The 22,987-nt window shown below is 41.7% G+C and overlaps 1 protein-coding gene across 2 annotated transcripts; it reads left to right on the top strand.

Moving 5' to 3' along the window:
- Positions 1–846: 846 nt before the first annotated feature.
- Positions 847–21,554, top strand: YBX1 (Y-box binding protein 1). 2 transcript variants are annotated; one of them, XM_036256315.1, is made up of 8 exons: positions 848–1,164; positions 1,813–1,876; positions 13,267–13,300; positions 15,938–16,027; positions 16,331–16,633; positions 16,928–17,010; positions 20,268–20,532; positions 21,168–21,554. In XM_036256315.1, exons 1-7 carry the CDS (start codon positions 999–1,001, stop codon positions 20,500–20,502), a joined length of 975 nt encoding a protein of 324 aa, XP_036112208.1. In that variant the 5' UTR covers positions 848–998; the 3' UTR covers positions 20,503–20,532; positions 21,168–21,554. The 2 variants fall into 2 exon arrangements, with proteins under 2 accessions (XP_036112209.1, XP_036112208.1); XM_036256316.1 differs by lacking the exon at positions 15,938–16,027 and having other exon boundaries at positions 847–1,164.
- Positions 21,555–22,987: the final 1,433 nt, after the last annotated feature.

Genomic DNA, 22,987 nt, shown 5'->3' with positions numbered 1-22,987 from the left:
AATCATTTGTTAAACGTGGATTGTAATCCCTATTTCATGTGGCTGTTATAAGAATAAAATACAAGGAAAATTCCTAGCCTGCTCAATAAACGTGATTTGAAATTAAATCTGATTTGTGGCCAATACAAAAAGAGGTGAATACTTAACAAGGCAGTCCTTAAGTGCCTGGTAAGATGGATGTTAAAGCAGGTCCTCAAGGAATACGCCCCCGCCCTCCGCCCTAAATATGCCTAGCAGGGGCAGCGCGAGAGCCGACGTGGTCGCTCCAAGGTGACTGCCCCGCTGAAAACGGGAGCTCTTTGAATGCGTGCGTTTAGGTCTGTTTCAGAAACCCTCGGCTGTGCCGCGCGTACACGGCCATTGTAGAAAGGGCTGCTCCATTCGCAGTAATGGTCTGAGGTCACAAGGACCATATTCGGAGCAGGGAGGGAGGCCTTTCTACAACGGCTAAGGTGTCGACGGCCCCCTTCCAAGCGCTTCTGTGGGCGGGTCATCCCAGCTCAGGCATTTGGCCGTGCCTTTTCTACAACCAGGACACAACCCGGGACCTGCAGCCCGCCCGTGCTACAGCCTCGTGAAAGTCACGTTCTCTCTGCCCGTCCTCTCGGGTACTCTATGGTTCTCGTGGTGACTCTAATTCTAGTTCCGGTCTCTATGGCGGCGGCGGAGGCAGGAACGGTTGTAGGTCGGCCGAATTAGCCGCCTAAGAGCCAATGAAAGTGGAGGAGTGATAAAGTAGTAGCCAATATAAGTCAGGAGTTAGGGTCAGGTGGCCAGATTGACAGCACTCCTGACCAGTGAACGATGCTTAGGGCGGGTCGATCGCAGGGCTTATCCCGCCCGTCCCGCCATTCTCGCTAGTTCGATCGGTAGCGGGAGCGGAGAGCGGACCCCAGAGAGCCCTGAACAGCCCCACCGCCGCCGCCGGCCTAGTTACCATCACACCCCGGGAGGAGCCGCAGCTGCCGCAGCCGGCCCCAGTCACCATCACCGCAACCATGAGCAGCGAGGCCGAGACCCAGCAGCCGCCCGCCGCCCCCCCCGCCGCCCCCACCCTCAGCGCTGCCGACACCAAGCCCGGCACCACGGGCAGCGGCGCAGGGAGCGGCGCCCCGGGCGGCCTCACATCGGCGGCGCCTGCCGGCGGGGACAAGAAGGTCATCGGTAAGAGCCGGACGGGGACAGGGGTGGGGCCGGCGGCGGAACCGTTACCCGAAGCGGGGCGAGCCGGCGGGGACCGACTCCGCAGCGCGCGGCTGCCCCTCCCCCAGGCCTGCGCCCTCGCGGACGCCGGCCCGCGTGCCCGGCAGGCGCGCGCGCGCCACCTCCCGCGCCCCTGGACCCCGCGTGGCCGCGCGCCCCTCCCCCTCGGGAGGCCGCGCGCCACCGACCGCGTGTGCGGCGGGGTCCTTCCCTCCCCGCGGGCCGCGTGCGCTATGGCCCACTTGCTGTTGTTCCGTCCCCCACCCGTTCCCTTCCGCGTGTACCCTGAGGGCGCGGCGCGCCGCCTACGCAGGCCGGAGTGGGCCGGGCGGCTTCCCCTTCCCTCACGTGCTGTGCGCCCCGCAGCCCCCGCCCGCTGTCTCCGTACGCACCCAGCTGGGGCCCGCGCCCCGGCGGCCTCGAGCTCACCCACGTGGACCGCCGAGGTACCGTGGGCCCGGAGCACGGCCCCCTAACGGGGTCTAAAGAGAAGGGCTGTCAGGTGGCCGCGGGCCGCCACCGGGTAGAGCACGAGGGACCGGATGCTGAAGCCTGGCGGTTTAAAAAAGGGTGTCTGGTAATCGTGGGTTTTTTTTTTTCCTTCTCCAGCAACGAAGGTTTTGGGAACAGTAAAATGGTTCAATGTAAGAAACGGATATGGTTTCATCAACAGGTGAGCTGACCGTCCTACCTCTTGCACGCTCTGCTCCAAGCTGCAGGCTTTGCGGATTTGGGTTGCTGCCTCTGGTGTGTTGTTAGTGGGATTTTTGTTTTCCTTGATGACTGAAGGGATTCGTGGGTGTAGAGACTGTTTTACAACTAAATATTAATCTAAAGCTAATTTAAAAGGCTCGTTGTGGTACAATGCAATTTAAAAGGCAGGCGGAATGAGTGAGCCGTTTCCTAACAGGGCAGACTGGTAAAACTAATGTAGTATAATTCTGTTAGACTGGGACCCACCGCATTTTTATGCTTGTCATCATTTTATACGTTACTGAAACTGGTATTTGAAAGTATGACCCGTTGGTGTGTACAGGTCATTACAACTTTTTAATCTTTGGAGATAACATGATTTAACAATGCAAGTGTATGAGGAGCGGTCATCTTGACTAAAGGTTTGTTGTCTTTGTTTACCGTTTCAATATAGGCGGTTTGAATGCCTTAGATGAATTTCATTTTAGGACTGCTTTGGCAACAATTGTTTTCATTTGCTCATAGTGTAAGTAGCATGTCCCCAAATTATACCTGTTAAGATCAATTTTATTAAAGCTTTGGTTGTAGCTCAATAGCGTGGTCTTAGTCCCTAGTAACAGTTTTCTTCATATTTGAAGGTAAAGGCACAAACTACATCTTTAGGAATAATGCTTTGAATTGTAGGTGGCAACAGTGATGCTAAGGTGCAGTTTACTCAGTACTCTGCATGGTCTCCCTTGTGAGCCGGGCATCATTTTCAAGATGGCTGCCAAGGCTAGTAGTGCAGCTCCATGGGTGTAGTGCCCCTGTGTGTTAATAGTAGTATTGGCATGGAGCAGTTGTCTCAGCATTTTCTTACATTCCTGCTTTTGGAGGCATCAAATAACTAGAGGTTTAAAAGAACACAAGAAGTAATGCCAAATGTTTGTGAAATGGACAACACTACAGGAAATCAAATGGGCCAAGATCAAGTTTAAAGACAGACATAATTGGCTGATGAAAAACCATTCTTACTCAACCTTAAAGTATTGTTGGGGGGAGCAAAAGAAATTGTAAGCACTGATAGTCAGTTTTCCATGTTTGCAGTTGTGGGGAAACATTTTGTCCCAAAACCTTTAGGAATTTTCTATTTGTTCTTACACTGTCAGCCTTCCTGACAGGCCAAGGCTACATTTTTCATCAGTTTATTGGTAATGGGTTACTAGTGAGGAAGGTAGGGTATGCTTTGCTGCTTATAATTAACCATTTTTTAGTTGATTGATCTCTGGATTTGTTAGCAATTCATGTTAGTATTTCCATCTTACAGGCCTAACCCTTAACAGTGGTTTTTGAATTTGTGTGCTTACTTGGAAAGGGTACAATAAATTCCTGAGCTCTTCCTTCGAAGCTTGAATTCGTTGGTTCGAGGTTACGTTTTTAACAATTTCAGGTGGTTATGGCTTGTGGGTCATACCTTGAGAAATATTGCTTTTTAACCTTGACCCATTGTAATCATAGGATATCACTGGTGTGCACAGAAGGGACTGTGATTTGCAGCCTTTTCAGTGGTTAGATTATAGTTTGTGTGTGCTTTAAAAATTGTAGTATGTGCCTTCTGTTTTGCTGTATTTTGTTGTATGGATATAGGTCATGATACTTTTCAAGTGAACAATTGCTATCCAAGATGAAAGAGTAGTTCCTTACATTTCTAAATTTTTATTTTATGAAATGCCATTGCTTGAATGATTCTGTTCTGACTTGAAATCAACTCAATTGGTCATCCTCCAGGGCAAGTTAAATGTAAATTGTTTTTCATAAGCCTTTGTTTGGACTGTGCAAATATCAACTGTTTTGTCAAGTTAACTGGTTCAAATGTGCTTTATATTTCTAAGTTGGCCATTTCAGTGATTCTGAAGCTTGAATAGGACACACTAAAATCTGACAGCAATTAAGAGCAGGAGAGGTTTGGTTTGCCTTGATTAAGGGAAAATGTATGTCTTAACTCAAGTTCTTGAGGCTAACAGTTGGTTCAGTATGCAGACCTGCCAGGAGACATGGGGCGGGCTGTGAGACACACACAAGTGCTTTTTCATCTAGTTTTTCTGAGAAATTAATTTAGCTCTTTGTGTACTGAGTCTGCAAAAGATAATTGGATTGTGTGACCAGAGGGGTTTATTATCTTCACTTCCCCTTATCTTTTATTTTATTATGAAAAACTGAACTCAGAGCTGTTGGAGATGTCATTAGAAGAATGGCACACAGGGGTCAGTGGTTTCAAGATTTGAACCTTTTTGCCTTTTTAAACTAGAAACTTGATTTTGTCTTTTACTTCCAACTGTTGTGGTTTAATCCGTGCTCACCAAACTTGTAAAAGGTTGGCATGAGTCAGTAACAATTTATTTTCAATGGGACATGCATCTTTTATAATGACCAGAATATAAACACTTTTCTGTTCTCCAGAGTACTTAAAATGCTGGATTGATTAATCTAAAGTTTTAGGGTGGTCACAGAATTTGGAGCAGAGGTCACAAACTGGTGACCTAGTAGCTAAATCTTTCTCCAGGTTTTTTTGCTTGGACAATACATTGTCTTAAAAAGAAATGTAATTAATTACATTTAAAATTCAGTTGATAGCACCAAAGATATACAGGTTATTATTTTTTAAGATCCGAATTTTAGCTTTAGGGCCTGTAATCCCATGTAAATAAAAATTCAACTGGTTAGGAATATTATTACCCCATTTAAATGAAGTATACATTCTTTTTCTTTACCACAGTCTGTCAGGCTTAGTTTTCTCCTGTTGACTTCCCTTCCTGCCAGGCCTTTGTATATATATTTGAATTTACTTAAATGCCTTAAATAAACCAAGCCATGTAATCCTCAAACCTTTGAGATACAAATACCATTCTGAGGCACAGAGAGGTTGAGTAAACTTGCCCCAGGAAGAGACTAGCTAGTAATTGGCAGAGCTGGGATTTGAACTGGATTGATTTTCTGACTCCAGAGTTTGTGTTCACTGACTACTGTTATGTATACTGTCTCTGAAAATAGGCCCTAGTCATCCTCAATTTGGTTGTTGTCCACATAGTTACAGATAATTTCTTAGGGTGGCTATTCTTAGCTATTGAAAGACTCCTAAATGATCTCTAGCATGTCACTGGAGCTCCTGTGTGCTGACTACCAGTTCTCAGACTTGAAAAGCTTTCTACTTTCACTGCCTGCTTCATGTAATTAGGTATTGCTATAATAGTACCAGTTTAGTGTACAGATTGGCTTTACAAATTAATGGACTTGCTTAATAGCTAATATTGAGAGGCAATTAAGGAATTAAAGAGAGAACATCAGGCCTTAATTTCACTTCTAAATCTTGTTTTGATTTTATATGGCCTGCAAGCTAAGAATGGGTTTTATCCTTTTTAAAGGTTTTAAAAAAAAGAATGTACAACAGCGTCTGTGACCCTACAAAGTCTTAGATATTATATGGTTCTTAATTTTAAAAGTTTGTGAACCTGTGAAAAATGATAACCAAGTCTCTTGGTTTGTTCAAGTCAGACTGATAATAACTTGATCCCAATGAAATCTATAAGCCCTGAAAGTCATGGGTAGTCTATAATGTAATTGACTAGTTGCTGTGTGCACTGGGGAAGGCTTCAAGACTTGGTGGTGTGTTGCTAAGGTATGGATTTGGGGGCAGGGGAGGCATAAAAAGATATTTAAGTAGTTCCCAAGTCATGTCTCAAAACGTATTGGTTTCTTCAGAGCTGGGGCTCTTAAGAGAATGACTTGCATAAAGAGCACTTCAGGATTGATTTATTGCTGGTTTATGTTAGCCACTGATAAATGTAAAAAATCTCTTCATCTTAAAATCTAGACTAGAGAATTGATGTATTCACCTTCTGCTTTCCTAGTAGTGGGTCTGTAATAATTGCTGAGTTTTCTACCCTCCAAATCTCAGCCTTTGGAAGCATCTACAGTCTAGCTCACTAAAAGCAGGCAGAATGGTAAAAGATAACGTAGGATATAGGAGTGTGCTAGGTATGTGGAGTGCTTTAATAGAGAACAAATAAGACAGTAAGTGGGATTTGTGATCTTACAGCCATCTGTAGGACTTGAAAATTGATATTTGGATACTTTGGATTATGGAGCATACAGATGATAAAATCCTGGAGTTTGTTTTTGTAACCTAAGAGTTATAAATTTATTCAGTGGGCAAAATAAGGTGTTAAAATTGGCTTGGTGTGGTAGTCCACGACAAGCTAATAAGTAGCATTTAGTTATGGCCAGATAAGCTTGTATGGTAGGTCTCATTTTAACCAATGCCGTGAATTGACACCCCCCCAAAAGAAATGTTTCCTAAAATTTTTAGAATAGTAAAACTTAAATCTGGATAGGTCTGGTATAGTATCGTACTGGGTACATGTTTTTACCTTCATTGTGTTACAGTAGGAACTATTAAGACACTTCGTTTTCTTTAAATCCCAGCAGGATTTCTTCCTTTTTTTTTTTTTTTTAGCATTCTCCTAACTTAAAATGTTTTTGGTTTTTTTTTTCCTTCAGCCTCTTGCTATCTGTGTGGTTCTTTTTTTTTTTCTTGAAGTCAGTACTGTGTCCTCATTTACTGACTGACAATACTATCCTATTTCTAGATAGGTTTTTAAAAAACTGCCAGCTGTGTTTTTCAGTAGTAAATAAAGTCCTTATTAACAAAAGAGGTGGACTAGAAGAGGATAGCAAAGCCAGCACTTGCTGTAGGCAAATGGGATGACTGACTGGTGATACATAGAATGACACTGTTGGACTAGTAAGATCTATGTTGTCCAATACCGTAGCTGTACTTATAAAATACATGTCAGATTATAAAGACTTAATATGAAAAGAAATGTAACATTTCAGTTTTTTATTTTGACTACATGTGTTGAAATAATTGCCCTGGATGGTTTTGCTCAGCGTTTAGAGCATTGGCCTGCTGTCCAGAGATACCTGGATTCAGTTCCCACTAGGTGTGCGTACCTCAGTTGCAGTTTGTCTGGCCCTGTTTGGGTCAGGGCCATGCGGGAGGCAGCCACTCGATGTGTTCCTTTCACTTCGATGTCCGTCCCGTCCTCCCCCCCTCCCTTCCACTCTATCTGAACAAAAAATGAAAGAATGTCCTTGGGTGAGGATAAAAGGAAAAATTAATTTTGCCTGTTTTTACTTTTTATTATGGCTACTAGAAAACAAACTTAGATATTTGGTTTGTATTTTATTTCTATTGGGCAGCAGTTCTAGAAAATGTACTTCAAGTAAAATTATTTCAAGTGGCAGCAGTATAGGAGCATAGGTTTGATTATAGCGTGACCTTCACTAGGTTTTTAAAAAATGATAATTATCAAACATTAACTAGGTGTAAAGTACCAACTTTACAAGTAAGGCAACTTGCCCAAGATCATGTGGTTAGGAATGGAATAGCCATCATTCCAGTCTTGGTTTCCAGTGGTTCTGGTAAGGAGCTCTCAACCACTGTGCTCTATGATACTGCCTGCCCCCTGTGCCTCATTTGAATAGTGTGGCTTAACATACTATAATATGTAGAAAGTCCTTTTTGGTAATTCAATTGCTGCATTGGGTTGAATGGTTTTTCTAGTATTACTGTAGATCAGGGATCAACAAACTACCACTCGCAGCTATTTTTGTATGGCTTGTGAGCTAATAATGGTTTTTACCTTTTTAAAGGATTGGGGGTGATGTATAGCAGAGCCCTGGCCTAATTACATGGAATAACTTTGTATACTACAGGGGAATGTATCAAGGATGCTTGTTCTTGTTCTTTCAGATAATTGGGGAAATCATATGCCAGTTTCCAAACTGGTCCTTTTTGAGTTCTCAATAAAGACCAGGGCTTGTGGAGTCAAATTGTACATGCTTCATTTTCCTCATTTGTACAATGAGTGAGTTAATAATGGCATCTAGGATTGTGAGGATTGGATGATACAGACAGTTAAATCACTTGGCACAGTATCTGGCACCCTTAGTAATGTAAGCTGTTATGTATCTGGTTTAGTTTTTCCCATTTTGCAGGTGAAGATAAAGATCCACTAAGGAGGCAGCTTTCCAGGGTTACACAGCTGTTAATAGTAGAATGAAGACTAAAAAATTCGCCTTCTGTTAGTGCCTTGAATTTCTGGGTAGTCATCTAACAAGTTGCAGCTAGATTGATTTAATGCATCTAAACCATAGCATTCTATCTTGGCTAAAAACTGAACTTGTTGCTGTCAAATATCTTTCTAAAATCCAGTTGCACTTTGGTCATGATGCAGTAGTTTTCCCCTCCCCATCCACCCTTATCTGTGGGGAATATATTCCAGGTTTCTCAAGATAAGATTTGACCACACTACTCAGAACAGCACATAATTTTCAACTTAGGAATTTTTTATTTCTGGAATTTTCTATTTAATATTTTCAGACCGCAGAAAGCAAAACTGGATGGAGGGGAGATGTGCTATATTTCCTAGTAGGCTGGTTTGGTGTCAACAGAATTAATGAGTACTGTGTTGCTTAACGTGACGTCATTTGTGAACCTGTATTGGTTTCTACATGTAGTTGTCCAGTATCCAATGGGGATTGGTTTCAAGGGCCCCCTTGGATACCAAAATCCTGAGGATGCTCAAGTCCTATTGCCTAGTGTCCTTGTAAATGTCACAACATCTTAGTGCAAAGGTTGCAAAACTCAAGACTGGTTGAGATGGTAAACAACTTGAATCTGGGTGTGGATGTGGGGGTGCCATTGAGGAGCTCCTAGATATGAGGTTCCTGAGAAATTGACTAATGAGAAGTTGGAGCGGGGACAGGAGTGCACAGTTGGAGAACAGGCAAGAGAAAAGAAAACTATAGGAGAAAACAGGGAACCCCCCCCATCCAAGAAAATTCACAGTGAAGAAGGGTTTAGCAGAAGCTTTTGCAGACCTCAACAGTTTTTGTTTTTCATCCTCATCCAAGGACTTTTTTCCATTTTTTGTTCAGATACAGTGGGAGGAAGGGAGAGAGAGAGAGAGAGAGAGAAACATCAACGTGAAAGGGACCCATCCAGTGGTTGCCACCTGCGCTACCCAACCAGGGCCGAGGACAAACCGCAACTGAGGTACGTGCCCTTAGCAGGAACCGAACCCAGATTTCTCTGGACCACAGGCCAACGCTCCAGCCGCTGAGCCAGACTGACCAGGGCGACCTGAACAGTTTTGTTAAAAAGTTTGAAAAGATGCGCCCACCTCCGCCCCCCCCGCCCCCCCCCCCCCAAAAAAAAACACCAAAAGGTTTTCATTAATGGAGAGGGATGTTCATGCCTTGGCCGGTTTGGCTCAGCAGTTGGGAGCATCAGCCTGCAAACCAGAGTGTCCCAGATTCAGTTCCTGCTAGGGGCACATACCAAAAAAAAAAAATAGAGAGGGGTGTTCATTGTGCATTTTCTGCTTACAAGCAAGTCTGTGATGAAAAAAGAAACCACAAATTTCTGAAAAGAGGGACACCTTCTCAAGCAGGTACTTCAGTAGGTTCCGTGCTATGATTTCCCTTGAGGACCTCCTAATGGGACAAGATGTGGAGGTGGGCCAAAATGTTGATCCTGACCCTGTGTAAGTCTAAGCTGATGTGCGTGTTTGTCTTGGTTTTTAACAAAAACGTTTAAAAGGTTGAAAGGAAATTAAAAACCAAAAAACTTGTAAGGTTATAAAGAAAGAAAATATTTTTATACAGCTGTACAAAGTTTTTGTGTTTTAAGCTAAGTGTTACTACAAAAGTCTTAAGTAGTGTGTACGGTAATGCCCTAGGCCTTCACATTCACTCCCCGCTCACTCACTGACTCACCCAGAGTACTTTCTAGTCCTACAAGCTCCATTTAAGTGCCCTGTACAGGGGTACCATTTTTTAATCTTTTACACAGTATTTTTACGGTTATCTTTTCTATGTTTAGATAGGCAAATACTTAACATTGTGTTTCCAGTTGCCTATAGTAACATCTTGTACAGGTTTGTAGCCTAGTTTTGTGTAAATACACTGATTGCACGACAAAATCCCCTAGTAATGCATTTCGCATTTGTTAAGCAATGCGTGGCTGTATAAAGTAAATGCTATACAAGTAGATGTTTTACTGTGTTTAGGTAGTAATGACAAGAAAAATGTCTAAGTTTTCATTCAGCGTAGATGACAACCATAGTCTTAACTATGTTAACACTCTTCTCCCCCCCTTGCCTCCCCCCTTTTTCCCTGCCCTGGTGGTTGAATCCAGGGATGTGGACTGCAGGTGTAGAGGTCCAACTGAGCTGTTTTCCAGGAGATGACATTATTTTGTGTGTGTTGCCTTGTACTTTTTCCTTTTGGGGTGCAAGGTAGGGGCTCCCTAAGTTCCTCCCCTTCTTTAGGGGGTTTGGGATGGAAACTGGAGATGAGGAGATTCTCTGTGTGTTGACGGATCTTTTGGGGCAAGGACTCACTGAGAGCCAAGAGCCTTTCTTGCTGGGGCTTGGTGGTGCTAGGGGCTTACTCCCTGGAGGCCTTGTGGACCATAATGCTCTACCACCCTGTTGCTGTAGCCCTAATACTGTCTACAACCCAGAAATAAAATTCATAGTTAAACTTTTTTTTTTTAATCCTCATCTGAGTACACTTTTGCATTTATCTTCGGATTGGGGGGGGCAACACCAGTGTGAGAGAGACACATTGACTAGTTGCCACTCACACGACCCCAACCAGGACAGGGACAAACTGCATCCAAAGTACGTGCCCTTAGTGAGAACTGAACCTGGGACTCTGGTCCACCTGCCGATGCTCTAACCGCTGAGCCAAACCAGCCAGGGCAACTTTTATTTATTTTTACTGCAGTATATAATGTTTTGATATGTAAATACCTATTTGCAACTTCATTAGAAGACACAACATGACGAATAGTCAATGCTACCACAAATAGAGATTGATTTTTTTTTTAAAGGCATTGTATTGGCTACCCATATACACTAGCAGCATTATCATCGATCAATAATTTTAAAAATCCCTCTCCATGGAAGTTGCATATATAGTATAGTTAATGCATATTAAAACAATAAAAAAGCTAGATTTTAAAATCAAATAATAAATTTGCTTACATGAAGGTCAAGTAGGATACCACATAATTTTTTACCTAGTCATCCAGCAAGCCTGACACCCTTTACCCATAATTCAAATAGTGTCCCCTGTCGTTGGAACAACTTGAAACGCCTTGTGGTAGTCAGTACTGCACCTGTTAAGAATTACTCTTCTAGACTTTGCCCACCTTTCCTGTTTTTCTCTACTTGTTTTCTACATTTTCTACCAATTTTTTTGTCGCCTTAGAGCAGTGGTTCTCAACCTTCCTAATGCTGCGACCCTTTAATTCAGTTCCTCATGTTGTGACCCCCCAACCATAAAATTATTTTCGTTGCTACTTCGTAACTGTAATTTTGCTACTGTTATATCTTAGGCGACCCCTGTGAAAATGTCGTGCAGCCTATAGGTTGAGAAACCACTGCCTTAGAGCTTGAAAATCCATCATGTTGGACATGAAAATTAATTAGTGATGGCTATTCATCACTGAATAGCCTGTTCATAGATGGACATTATAACCAGCCATTAATTTCCTAGGTGTTCCTAATCAGCTAGCTTGTAAGCTCAGTTTTCAGTCACATGCCTTGAACAGCTTTTGCGGTTTGTGTGTGGGTTTTTGGTTTAAAGAATTAAAATAGTCTTGTTCACATAAATTAAATATCCCTGTGTTAATGGTATTCCAAGCTTATGTAGATTCTTAGGTATATGCTTTGCTCCATGGATCACCAAGGAGCCCAACAGTCTGTACACCAGTCCATCTAGTGTTCCTTTTGTCATTAAACACTAGAACTGTTAGCCCTCTCACTCTAGTTTACTAACAATGAAGAGGGTGGGAGAACTCAGCAGTCTGGAAATCTCTTTCTCCTCCAGTAGTTCTTGCTTGTGGTATCATCACCTTACGCCAGCCCCCAAGCTAAAAATGCAAGTAATTGTCCACTTCCCCCTCACTTTTAACTCACAAAGTTTTTCCCATTTTACCTCAAGACATATCAAATACACTCCATCACACACAGCTCCTTAGTCCAGTCCTGGTCTAGACTTTGGGAGTAACTTTGTAACTAACTGGGCACCTCTGGCTTCAGACTTACTTTCCATAATAGCAGCCACTGGGTTTTAATATCCGATAATTGTATTGTGTCACATTCCTCTACCTAAAAGCCTTTACTGGCTTCTCTACCTATATAATAAGGTCTAAAGCAAACATAATGGAAACTGTTTATCAATAGTTTGACTGTACTAATGATTGGTGTGAAATGGTGCCTAATATGAAGCCAAGAGGGTTATGTGTGCTAGTGGGAAGTTTAATTTGTCTTTACCTGCTTAGTTCTCCAGTATAATGCTTGCCACATGAATGATGTGGATATTGGTGGTATCCATGTTTGTACATCATTGTGGTGGATTTTAAAAGATTAATACTTTAAAAAAAAAAAAAAGTCTGACCAGTGTAGCTCAGTGGTTGAGCATTGACCCATGCCCCAAGGAGGTTGCTGGTTCTATTCCTGGTCAGGACATATGCCCAGGTTGTGGGCCCGATCCAGGAGGAGGCCCATTGATGTTCTCTCTCATCAATGTTTCTGTCTCTCTCTTCACTTTCTCTCTATCTAAAATCAATACAGGAAAAAAATTAAAAATTAATACTTATATTTTTGAGAGCAATTTCAGGTTCATGACAATATTGAGCAGAAAACAGAGTTCCCATATACCCCATGCCCATTCATGGGCACATCATTATTATCTATAGTCTATAGTTGACATTAGGATCGCTCTAGTGTACATTCTGTGGGGGTTTTAGTGTTTTTTTGTTTTTGTTTTGTTTTTTACCTCAGGGAGAGTTGGGAATAGAAAATGGTTAAGAGGAAATAACTGAGGATTAAGTGAGAAAGAAGGAAGCTAGTAATGAAAGAAATTTATTTGTGGTCTCCCTAAGTTAGTAACTGTGCTCTCGAGGTAAGAGTGTGAGGTGTGCTGGAACATTGGTAATATTTAGTAGGATAAGGAGTGACGATATCTGTTGCTAGTCACTTCTACTTAATCGCTTACCGGCTCAGGTTTGGGCTTCTTGGGCTTTGTTTTATCCTACAGGTGCTGAGGTTAACAACTATTTTATTAAAGCAAAAATAGTGGCTTACTAGTTTTGTTTTGTTTTTAAATTTCCTAATGGCTGGTTGGCAGCCCAAAAATCTATAATAGTAGGAAAAATAGAGGGGAGATGCATAAAAGGACCTGATGTATTCTTAATCTTTTGCAACATGAAATGTATTTCCATTTTTAACTTGTTCAACTTGGTTCTCTGTCTTGCAGGAATGACACCAAGGAAGATGTATTTGTACACCAGGTGGGTGCTTGTGTGGATATTTTATGCTTGGCTGAAAAGGCTTTTGAGAAGAAAAGGGAAGGGGGTCTTCTCAATTATTGATCCTCACATAAACAATGTTAAATCCAGCCACCAAGCAATTTATTTAATTCCTATAAGAGTGGTAGCATGCTTAAATGTGTATATTGAAACGTTGTATTGGCAGTTCACGTAATTAAGATAGGTGTTTCAAATTGGTGTTTTGTTAATAGTTACAGCTTTTTAAAATGTTGAATTACTCAAGTCATTACACTAAATTTCTAAACCTAATTTCAGATGAGCAAAAAAACCCTCCCATTAACCTAAACTTGAACTTTAAGATGTTTCAAATGCTGTCAGGTTTAACTCTGGTGAGGACAGAACATAGTAATCATGGAGAAGGTGTAGGACAAAGCTGCAGGAGGGCATTAATTTAAAATGAATGCTAGAAAACTAGTGAAGTGTAACATACATCCTTCTGTTTATTCCAAAGCACTTTGAATGGGTAAGATATGTTTTTACCTGTGGCGACATTTGGCTAGCTTGGAAGTTTTAGAAACCCTCACTATTTTAAAGCTAAATGAAGAGGCAGTGTGGCAAAGTTGGTAATTATTCAAATAGTTTTTGGATTAACTTTAGTGGTTTGAGAGGGAAAAAATGAACAGGGTAGCTTCTCCATGCTGTATTTTCTCAAGTACCATTTGAGGAAAATATTTTAGAAAGAGCTTGAGCATTAAGGACTTGATTATTAACGAAAGCCACTACCAAATGAACACTAATATCTCAGTACCCCAGAGTATCATAGGTTCCATTGGATTTGAATATCCTCATGGGTATGCAATGGATAGGGCATATGTGCTCTGGTTTTCTTTTTTCACTAAGAATGTCAGCTTATATTGAAAATCACTCTGAAAACTTTTAACCACTAATTTATACTGTAATTAAAACATCACAAAACTCAAGTCAATTTTCACACACACATCTTTTTCAAGTTAGTGTGAGCTTGGGTGGCAATGTATGTACTTAAGGAGGGCTGTCTTAGGTTGGTGCTTTGTAGCTCTCTTGAAGTGTCCTATATACAGCATCCACTGGCAATCGGGGAAGCCAGATCACTTTCTAGAATATCCAGAGCCCTATGAGACAATCACAGGGTGAGTTATAAGTATGGAAACGTTTAAATTTTAAATATGGGACTGCTCGGACAAAACGTTATTTAAACAAGTGTTTGTTTTATAAAATTGAATGCCAACTCACCTGTTTCTTACTTCCTCTCTGCACATTCAAAGGAATTTGCAGACTTAGGCACAAAACTGACAAGTCTTGCTACCTGTTAGCATCACTCAAGGGCTTGGGGAGATTGGGGGGAGGGCGTTGAAGATGCTGACTGAAATAAGAGTTTGGGCATTTTAATTCTCCGTACTTCTGCTATCCCCTATGACTGCAGGTAATTTAGAGTTGGCTATGTATGAAAGGTATGAAAACTTTGACAGTTTAGATGACAGGTGAGATCAATTATTTGGCTGAAGTTGTGTCATCCACTTGTATTGACCCACAAGGAGTCACCAATATGCTCTCTTCTTTATTTTGGAAGTGGTTTCAACATTTAATTGTTTCTTGGGACTTTGGCTGCTCATGTCTTAGTGATGTATCAAGGAGACTGCAGTTCTGGGCAACTTAGCTTAATTGGCTTCAGATTGTTGGTTGTCCTGCCTCCTTTGGAATGGAAATGCGTGAGTGATCCTGTAATGGATACCACTGTGATGTAGTAGAATGACCAAGGGATTTGGAGTCCCAAGACCTGTATTTAGAAAAAACTGCCACTTATCTTTGTGACCCTGGGCAAGTCACCTAACCTTTTGAAGCCTGTTTTATTGGCGGGGGGAGGGGGTGTGTGTGGGACAATACCTTGCATTATCTGTCATAATTAGAATAAGTAATGTGTGGAAGAGCTTTGTAGAAGTATTACCCACCAATGTGAGGTATTCTTCCCTTTGTACTTTGTCGTAGCAGTTTGGAGAACAAATAAATGTGAGATTTATTGTATTGTGGGGAGGTAATAACCAACTGTCCCATGTAGTCAGATAATTTTTTTAAAGGTATAGTTAATAACATGTGAATTACATTCCATTGAAGTATTATCACAGGTTGGAAGGGATTTTGGTTGATATTTGTAATTGAGTTTGATATGGCAACACAGGGACAAAGTTGGTCTGGTCAACTTGAAGCATGCAAAACTAAACTCGCCTGTCATCTAAACTGGCCCTGTGTGGGCTAGCTTCTACTATTAAGTGCAGTCTTTGGGGGATAGATTGATATCCTCATTTTGTTCAAAGCAACATACAATGCTTTTGCTAGAAGCATTTAAAAATATATACGCATATATATTGTGTCTTTAGTGTTAAATTACTTGTTTTAGTTTGGAAAATAGTGGTAAAATGCTGGGGCCTTGTAAGACTGGAGTATTCTGGTTGAGGTTGGGGGTAGCACTGGTCCCTGTTTTTTAATTTATTGATGGTTTGGTCTTATCTAAAGCTAATTGTAAGTGTATATCCAAGCTAAAATAATGACTCTGGTACATTTTAAATGAAAAAGCACATTATTCTCCCCTGTTAATCTATTTTTGGAATGTGATATTACTAGACTGCCATAAAGAAGAATAACCCCAGGAAGTACCTTCGCAGTGTAGGAGATGGAGAGACTGTGGAGTTTGATGTTGTTGAAGGAGAAAAGGTGAGGATGCTTTTTGTGTAAAGGTTTGACTTCAGTGTGGAAATATTTTGGAGATGTCATCCGTTAGGATGGTGGCTCTAATGTGGATGGATGGGTCAGGTGACCACATGAACACAGGTGCATCAAGCCTAATGTGCTGGCTGCAGTTAGAGGGCAATCTCATCAGAATAGTGAGGAACTAATATTTAAACATTTCTATGCACCCCTGGCCACAGACCCTTATTTTTTTTATTTGCTCTGTGTAAATTTTTTTTAATGTGCTTAATTTTGTTGTCATTGTCAATATATGATGGCTTTTTGTAGGGTGCGGAGGCAGCAAATGTTACAGGCCCTGGTGGAGTTCCAGTGCAAGGCAGTAAATATGCAGCAGACCGTAACCATTATAGACGCTATCCACGTCGCAGGGGTCCTCCACGCAATTACCAGCAGAATTACCAGAACAGTGAGAGTGGGGAAAAGAATGAGGGATCGGAGAGTGCTCCCGAAGGCCAGGCCCAACAGCGCCGGCCCTATCGCAGGCGACGGTTCCCACCTTACTACATGCGGAGACCCTATGGGCGTCGACCACAGTATTCCAACCCTCCTGTGCAGGGAGAAGTGATGGAGGTAAGTTTTGCCAAAAAAATAAAGGCATCAACAACAGTACGTGATAACTTTTGATAGGACTGCATTATAAGCATTTTCTTGGTCTTCCCTATACTGGACCTGTATTAATCATAATGGGAAGTACTTCTTAATTTCTAATAAGAACCAAAAGGATTAATGATTAATTTATAGTATAATCACAGTTACTAACTGGTTTTATTTATTTTTAACTCCTGTATTCAGATTTTGGATTTGTCTTATTGGTGTTTTACTCCATTACTGATCCAGTTGGCTTGATTTCCATTGCCTTTTCAGGGTGCTGACAACCAGGGTGCAGGAGAACAAGGTAGACCAGTGAGACAGAATATGTATCGGGGCTATAGACCACGATTCCGCAGGTATGGTTTATATATTTTAAAGCTTCCCGATTATATTTTAGGGCTTGGCAGCATCATGCTTCTGCAATCTTTTTGAATCATTTTTCTGTTAACACTTCACTTCTTTCCTCAGATGCCTAAGAAGTAAACCCTAAAGTTGGTTATATCTCTCTTTTTTTTAAATGTTTTTTATTGATTTCAGAGAGAGGGAGAAAAAGCTAGAAACATCGATCAGCTGCCTCCCGTACATCCGCTGCTGGGAATCAAGCACACAACCTGGGCTTGTGCCCTGACCAGGAATCAAACTGGTGACCCTGACTTCTCCTGGTGCATGGGACGATGCTCAACCAGTTGAACCAGGCTAAAGTCAGTTATCTTTGCGAATGTGCTCCTTGGCCCCGGCCGGTTTGGCTCAGCGGTTAGAGCGTCGGCCTGCGGTCCTGAGAGACCCGGGTTCAGTTCCTGCTAAGGGCGCGTGCCTCGGTTGCAGTTTGTCCCCGGCCTTGGTCGGTCGTGCGGGTGGCAGCCACTCGATGTGTTCCTTTCACATCGATGTTTCTCTCTCTCTCTCTTTTCCCCTCTCTCCCTCCCACTCTACCTGAACAAAAAAAATGGGAAAATGTCCTTGGGTGAGGATTTAAAAAAAAAAAAAAAAGAGAATGTGCTCCTTGCATCTTTTTTTGCTGGTTCTGGTTAAAAATAACTTGCATTGCCCAGCCGGTGTTGCTCAGTGGTTGAGCATTGACCCATGGACCAAGAGATCACTGATTGTATACCCCGGCAGGGCACATGCTCAGGTTGTGGGCCAAATTCCCAGGGGGGTGGAGGGGGGATGCAGGAAGCGGCCAGTCGATGATCTCTCTCTCATCAATGTTTCTATCTCTAAAACTCAATAAAAAAAACAGCTTGCATAGATGAGGGGGGTCTGCTTTATAGACGGTGTGTGTGTGTGTGTTTTCATTATCTTTCTCCTTTTTTTTTCTTTTCTTTTTGGTACATGCCCCTATTGGGAACCGAAACATGGGACACTCTGGTCTGAAGGCCAGTGCTCCAACTGCTGAGACAAATCAGCCAGGGCTTTCCCTCCCTCTTTAAAAATCAACATTTAAAAAATAAAACAAGTTTCTTACTATAAAAGAACCCAAAATACAATATAGATGACTTCAAAATACATTATGATTCTACAGGAGGGAAGGTTTCTGGCTATGAGTTTTATATAGTTTACTAAAGAGGGAGCACTCGGGGACACTTTAGGAACTGGGAAACCCAGTTGAGATTATACCATCTGTAAGTTTATGCACAATGAGAGTTTTGCAATAGCCAGTGTCTTTTGATTTATATCCTGAATTTTTCAATAATGAAAATGGGCTGGAGTGCTAACTAGTTCACTAAAATTGGGGATTTCTAATATCAAGCCACCAGGAAGTTGTTAGCCTCGTCCTGCATGTTGGAGATAGATGGGGAGGATTGTTTTTGATGCTGACAGATTGTTGGGCTTTGTTGATGTTAAACTGAACTACAGTTCAAACTATTTTAAACCTAGACATGGATACCTTTAAAGTTGGTCTAAAAGAGGCTCTCGTGGCAGTCTATCCGTTACATCTGTGGATACCAACAACTGAATTATTTTTCTTTTTTAAGAGGGATGAAGGGCGGGTAGGGGAGAGAAACATGAGTCAACTGCCTCCAGCATGTGTCCTGACCAGGAATCCAACCCACTGTCTGTTGGTGTATGGGACAACTCTCCAGCCACCTGAGCCACACCAGCCAGGGCGAGTGCTTTGGTTTTATTGTTTGCCTTTTGGCTTAGGTTGACTTAATAATCTCATTTGAATGGATAGACGAGTTGACAGGGCCAGTTACGTGCTATGTTAACACATAATTGCCTTGAAGTTTACAATAAATCTATTAATGAATGCAGAGCTTTCCAAACTGTTTAAGCAGGATTTTTTTTCTCCCAAATAATTAGGAAATGACATGCGCATGGGGCGAAATCCTGATTGGTATATGTCCAGGAGCATATTGAAAGACATTTAATGAGTACAGCAAGAGTTTTGCTGAAAAGACAAATGAGGTAGCAATGAGGAAGTGTGGTATTAAGAAAGTATTTTTGCTTATGAGAAATAAGAGCATGTTTGTAAACGACAAAATGCAGCAGAAGAGGACAGTTGGCAAGAAAGTAACTGCTGAAACCATTGAGCTAGGACAGGATTTATTTATATTATTTATTTATGCAGGCAGCCATTACCAATATCTTAGTTCCAGGCATTTTTTGTCATCTTCCTATAAAGCCTTCTTCATTCACTTTGACCCCAGCCCCTGGCTACCACTAACCTGCTTTCTATCTCTGGATTCTCCTATTTCGGGCATTCCACGTGACTTTTTTTATCTGGTTTCTTTCACTTAACCTATCTTTAAGGTTCATCCATGTTGTTGTGACATGTGGCATTTCTTTGTATGGTCAGATTACATTCTATGGACATCACATTTTGTTTTTTCCATCGATCATTTAATAGACACTTGGGTTGTTTGCCTTTTTTTTTTTTTTTTTTTTAAAGAGAGGAAGGAAGAGAGAGAACATTGATTGGCTGCCTCCTGCATGCGCCCCTCCCGCCCCCCCTTGGGGATTTGGCATGTGCCCTGACTGGGAATCGAACTGGCGACCTCTTGGTGCATGAGTTGACGCTCAACCACTGAGCAACACCAGCCGGGCCCTTTTCTTTAGACTAATTTCTCCACATCTTTACCATCCCTGGTTATTTTTCTGCCTTTTGATTATGGCCATCCTAGTGGGTATGAAGTGGTATGTAATGCATATCCACAGGGACTATACAAGTACTTTCATTTATATGAATGAGGGTATCTTTGGCTTTGATTTCCTGCCTTTTAAGCAAATGTTTCTCTATAAAAGTTAAGTAGCACTTGTTCCCAAACCTAGTTACTATAAAGCCCATTTTAAAATGTTAAAAAAATTTTAATGTTATAAAATTACTTCAAGTGTAGTCATTTCATGGTTAATTTTGTAATAGATTATGTTGTTGGTAAAAGTTTGCTAGGCCAAATACCAGTTTTAAATACTTATCTTCCAATTTACACTTCCAAGTCCTTGTACAAAGTCATCACATTCAGTTTGTGGAATCACATATGCTTTTCTGTTTTTGCTAAATTGCTTGCAGACCACTTGATAAACAGAAAGAACCAGATAAGGTGTTAGCACTAGTGGGTGGGTTAAAGGAAGAAGGTCTCATCATTGCAAGCTTGCACAATGTTCATTCCAGGGGCCCTCCTCGCCAAAGACAGCCTAGAGAGGACGGCAATGAAGAAGATAAGGAAAATCAAGGAGATGAGACCCAAGGTCAGCAGCCACCTCAACGTCGGTACCGCCGCAACTTCAATTACCGACGCAGACGCCCAGAAAACCCTAAACCACAAGATGGCAAAGAGACAAAAGCAGCCGATCCACCAGCTGAGAATTCATCCGCTCCCGAGGCTGAGCAGGGCGGGGCTGAGTAAAGCCGGCTTACCATCTCTACCATCATCCGGGTAATTTAGCCTTAATGAAGCCTAAATGGCCTTCTGGCCTCTGAGCAGTCATGAGTAATGTTCATTAATGCAGGAGGAAAACCCACTTCACATTGTAGCTTGAATATTTAGGGTTTTTTCAAACTTTTCTGAAATATATTCTGATTTCACCATTTGAGAAAATTCTTGATAACCTTGCCCCTACTTAATAAGTGTGTTAATTACATTGTATTATTCTGTATTTTCAAAACAGTGGGATAACTAGAATTAATAACCTAGATGATGGTGACCAATATAGTCTCTCTGGGGAAAATGACAACTTTGACATAACAATTTAAAAATTCTTTTTTACTTGATGATGAGAGGCATGTAATTACCTGTTTGCTCTGGAATTTGCATTTTTAGTCAGTGATGCTTTTTGGTTTTGTCCCTCTGTACTATTTTGTTGGGAGCAAAGGTCATCCAGAAACCTACACATAACCATGTTGTCACAGCAGTGTCCACTCCTGTTGTAAATCACTGTCTTGGGTAGGATAAACCAGTTAGAGGTGTGTGAATGTCTTCCCTGCTTGGTTGATGTAGCCTGGAGCAGTTTGGTGTACTGAAAGAACATTGTAGTGAATTGTGCGAGGTAATTTTTTTTTTTTCTTTTACAGTTTAGTCATCCAACAAGAAGAAATGAAGATGAAATTCCAGCAATAAGAAATGAACAAAAGATTGGAGCTGAAGACCTTAAGTGCTTGCTTTTTGCCCGTTGACCAGATAACTAGAACTATCTGCATTATCTATGCAGCATGGGGTTTTTATTATTTTTATCTAAAGATGTCTCTTTTTGGTAATGACAAACGTGTTTTTTAGAAAAAGAAAAAAAAAGCCTGGTTTTTCTCAATACACCTTTAAAGGTTTTTAAATTGTTTCATATCTGGTCAAGTTGAGATTTTTAAGAACCTCATTTTTAATTTGTAATAAAAGTTTACAACTTGATTTTTTCAAAAAAGTCAACAAACTGCAAGCACCTGTTAATAAAGGTCTTAAATAATTGTCTTTGTGTAAATTTCTGTCTTGTTTTATTTTGGTTTATAGTCCTTTGTAGGACCCTTAACTTAAACCTGTCTGAAAATAATAGATATCTGGGGAAATTTCTTAGAATATGTAATCATCAGTGAGCGACATGCCTGCGGACTCATACTAAAAATTAGAAAATAATTTACTGTGATGATCTGGTCCTTTTCCTTTTTGTAAGTTTCTTTTTCTGGGAGGCAGTGGTAACAGGGGCAGGTCACCTCTAGCAGAGACCAACTGGATTGTAATCTCTGGAAGCCACTTCTATTCCTGTGGTAGAGTTATCTGATGTGTGCCTTAGAGCCTGGTGTGCTTTTGGCCAGAAGAGATGGTAACAACAAATGATGTAATGCCTGTGAGAAGGCTGCTACAGGGAAATAATTCTGTGGGCTTAACTCCCTTGTAACCTAAGCCTGTTCTGGCTCTGATTTTACAATGTTTTGTTAAATGTTCCTTGATTTCCTTTATGAAATAATTGGTGACTACTGTTAAGAGTCATATTCTGGCCCTGGCCGTTTTGGTTCAGCAGTTAGAGTGCCGGCCTGCGGTCCAGAGAGACCCAGGTTCGGTTTCCGCTAAGGGCACATACCTCGGTTGCAGTTTGTCCCAGACCTGGTTTGGTCGTGCGGGTGGCAGCCACTCGATGTGTCCCTTTCATGTCGATGTTTCTCTCTCTGTCTCTTCCTCTCCCTCCCTCCCACTTTATCTGAACAAAAAGTGGAAAAATGTCCTCAGGTGAGGATTAAAAAAAAAAAGACTTATTCTGGATCATCCTTGGCCAACTTTAGGGGGCCAGGGCAAAAGATGATGGGGATATAGAATAGGCTAGCTTGGTACATCCAAGAGTTGGGTGCTTTGTGAGTCCAGGTGGTGGTGGTGCTTCCCAGACGTGCTCAGGACTCTCAGAACTGAGGCTGCAGTGCGCTGGTGAATGAAATGGGGAAATGATGTTTGATTCTGAAACTCCTCTTCGAAGTTTGGGGCCAATTCTTTGCCTTTTAGGAAAATAGTCTGTGTTGGCAAGGGTGCTGTGGAAGATCTTTGTGATAGTTTTTCTGCCTTTTTAAAAAATTTGTATTTTTATAATCCTCATCCAGGGTTATATTTTTCCATTTATCTTCAGATAGAGTGGGAGGGAGAAAGAAACATCGATGTAAGACATTGGTTGCCTCCTGCACCACCCTGACCTGGGCCGGGGATGAACTGCAACCAAGGTCCAAGATTCTGGTCAAGGGCTGTGGCTCTGACTGCTTAACCAAACCAGCCAGGGCAAACGGTTCTTTTTAAAATATGTGTTTTGTTACCCAGCACTTTGATGAATTCCTTCACCCTGTGTGAGAGCCTGTGAGGGGAAGAGCAGCTGGAGAACACCCATCCTTGCAGCCAGGGTGCAAGTTTAGAACACTGGCCTGCC

Source organism: Molossus molossus, unplaced genomic scaffold (genome assembly GCF_014108415.1).
Source record: "Molossus molossus isolate mMolMol1 unplaced genomic scaffold, mMolMol1.p scaffold_m16_p_12, whole genome shotgun sequence".
NCBI classification, from domain to species: domain Eukaryota; kingdom Metazoa; phylum Chordata; class Mammalia; order Chiroptera; family Molossidae; genus Molossus; species Molossus molossus.
This window is presented reverse-complemented; position numbering and strand designations above follow the sequence as displayed.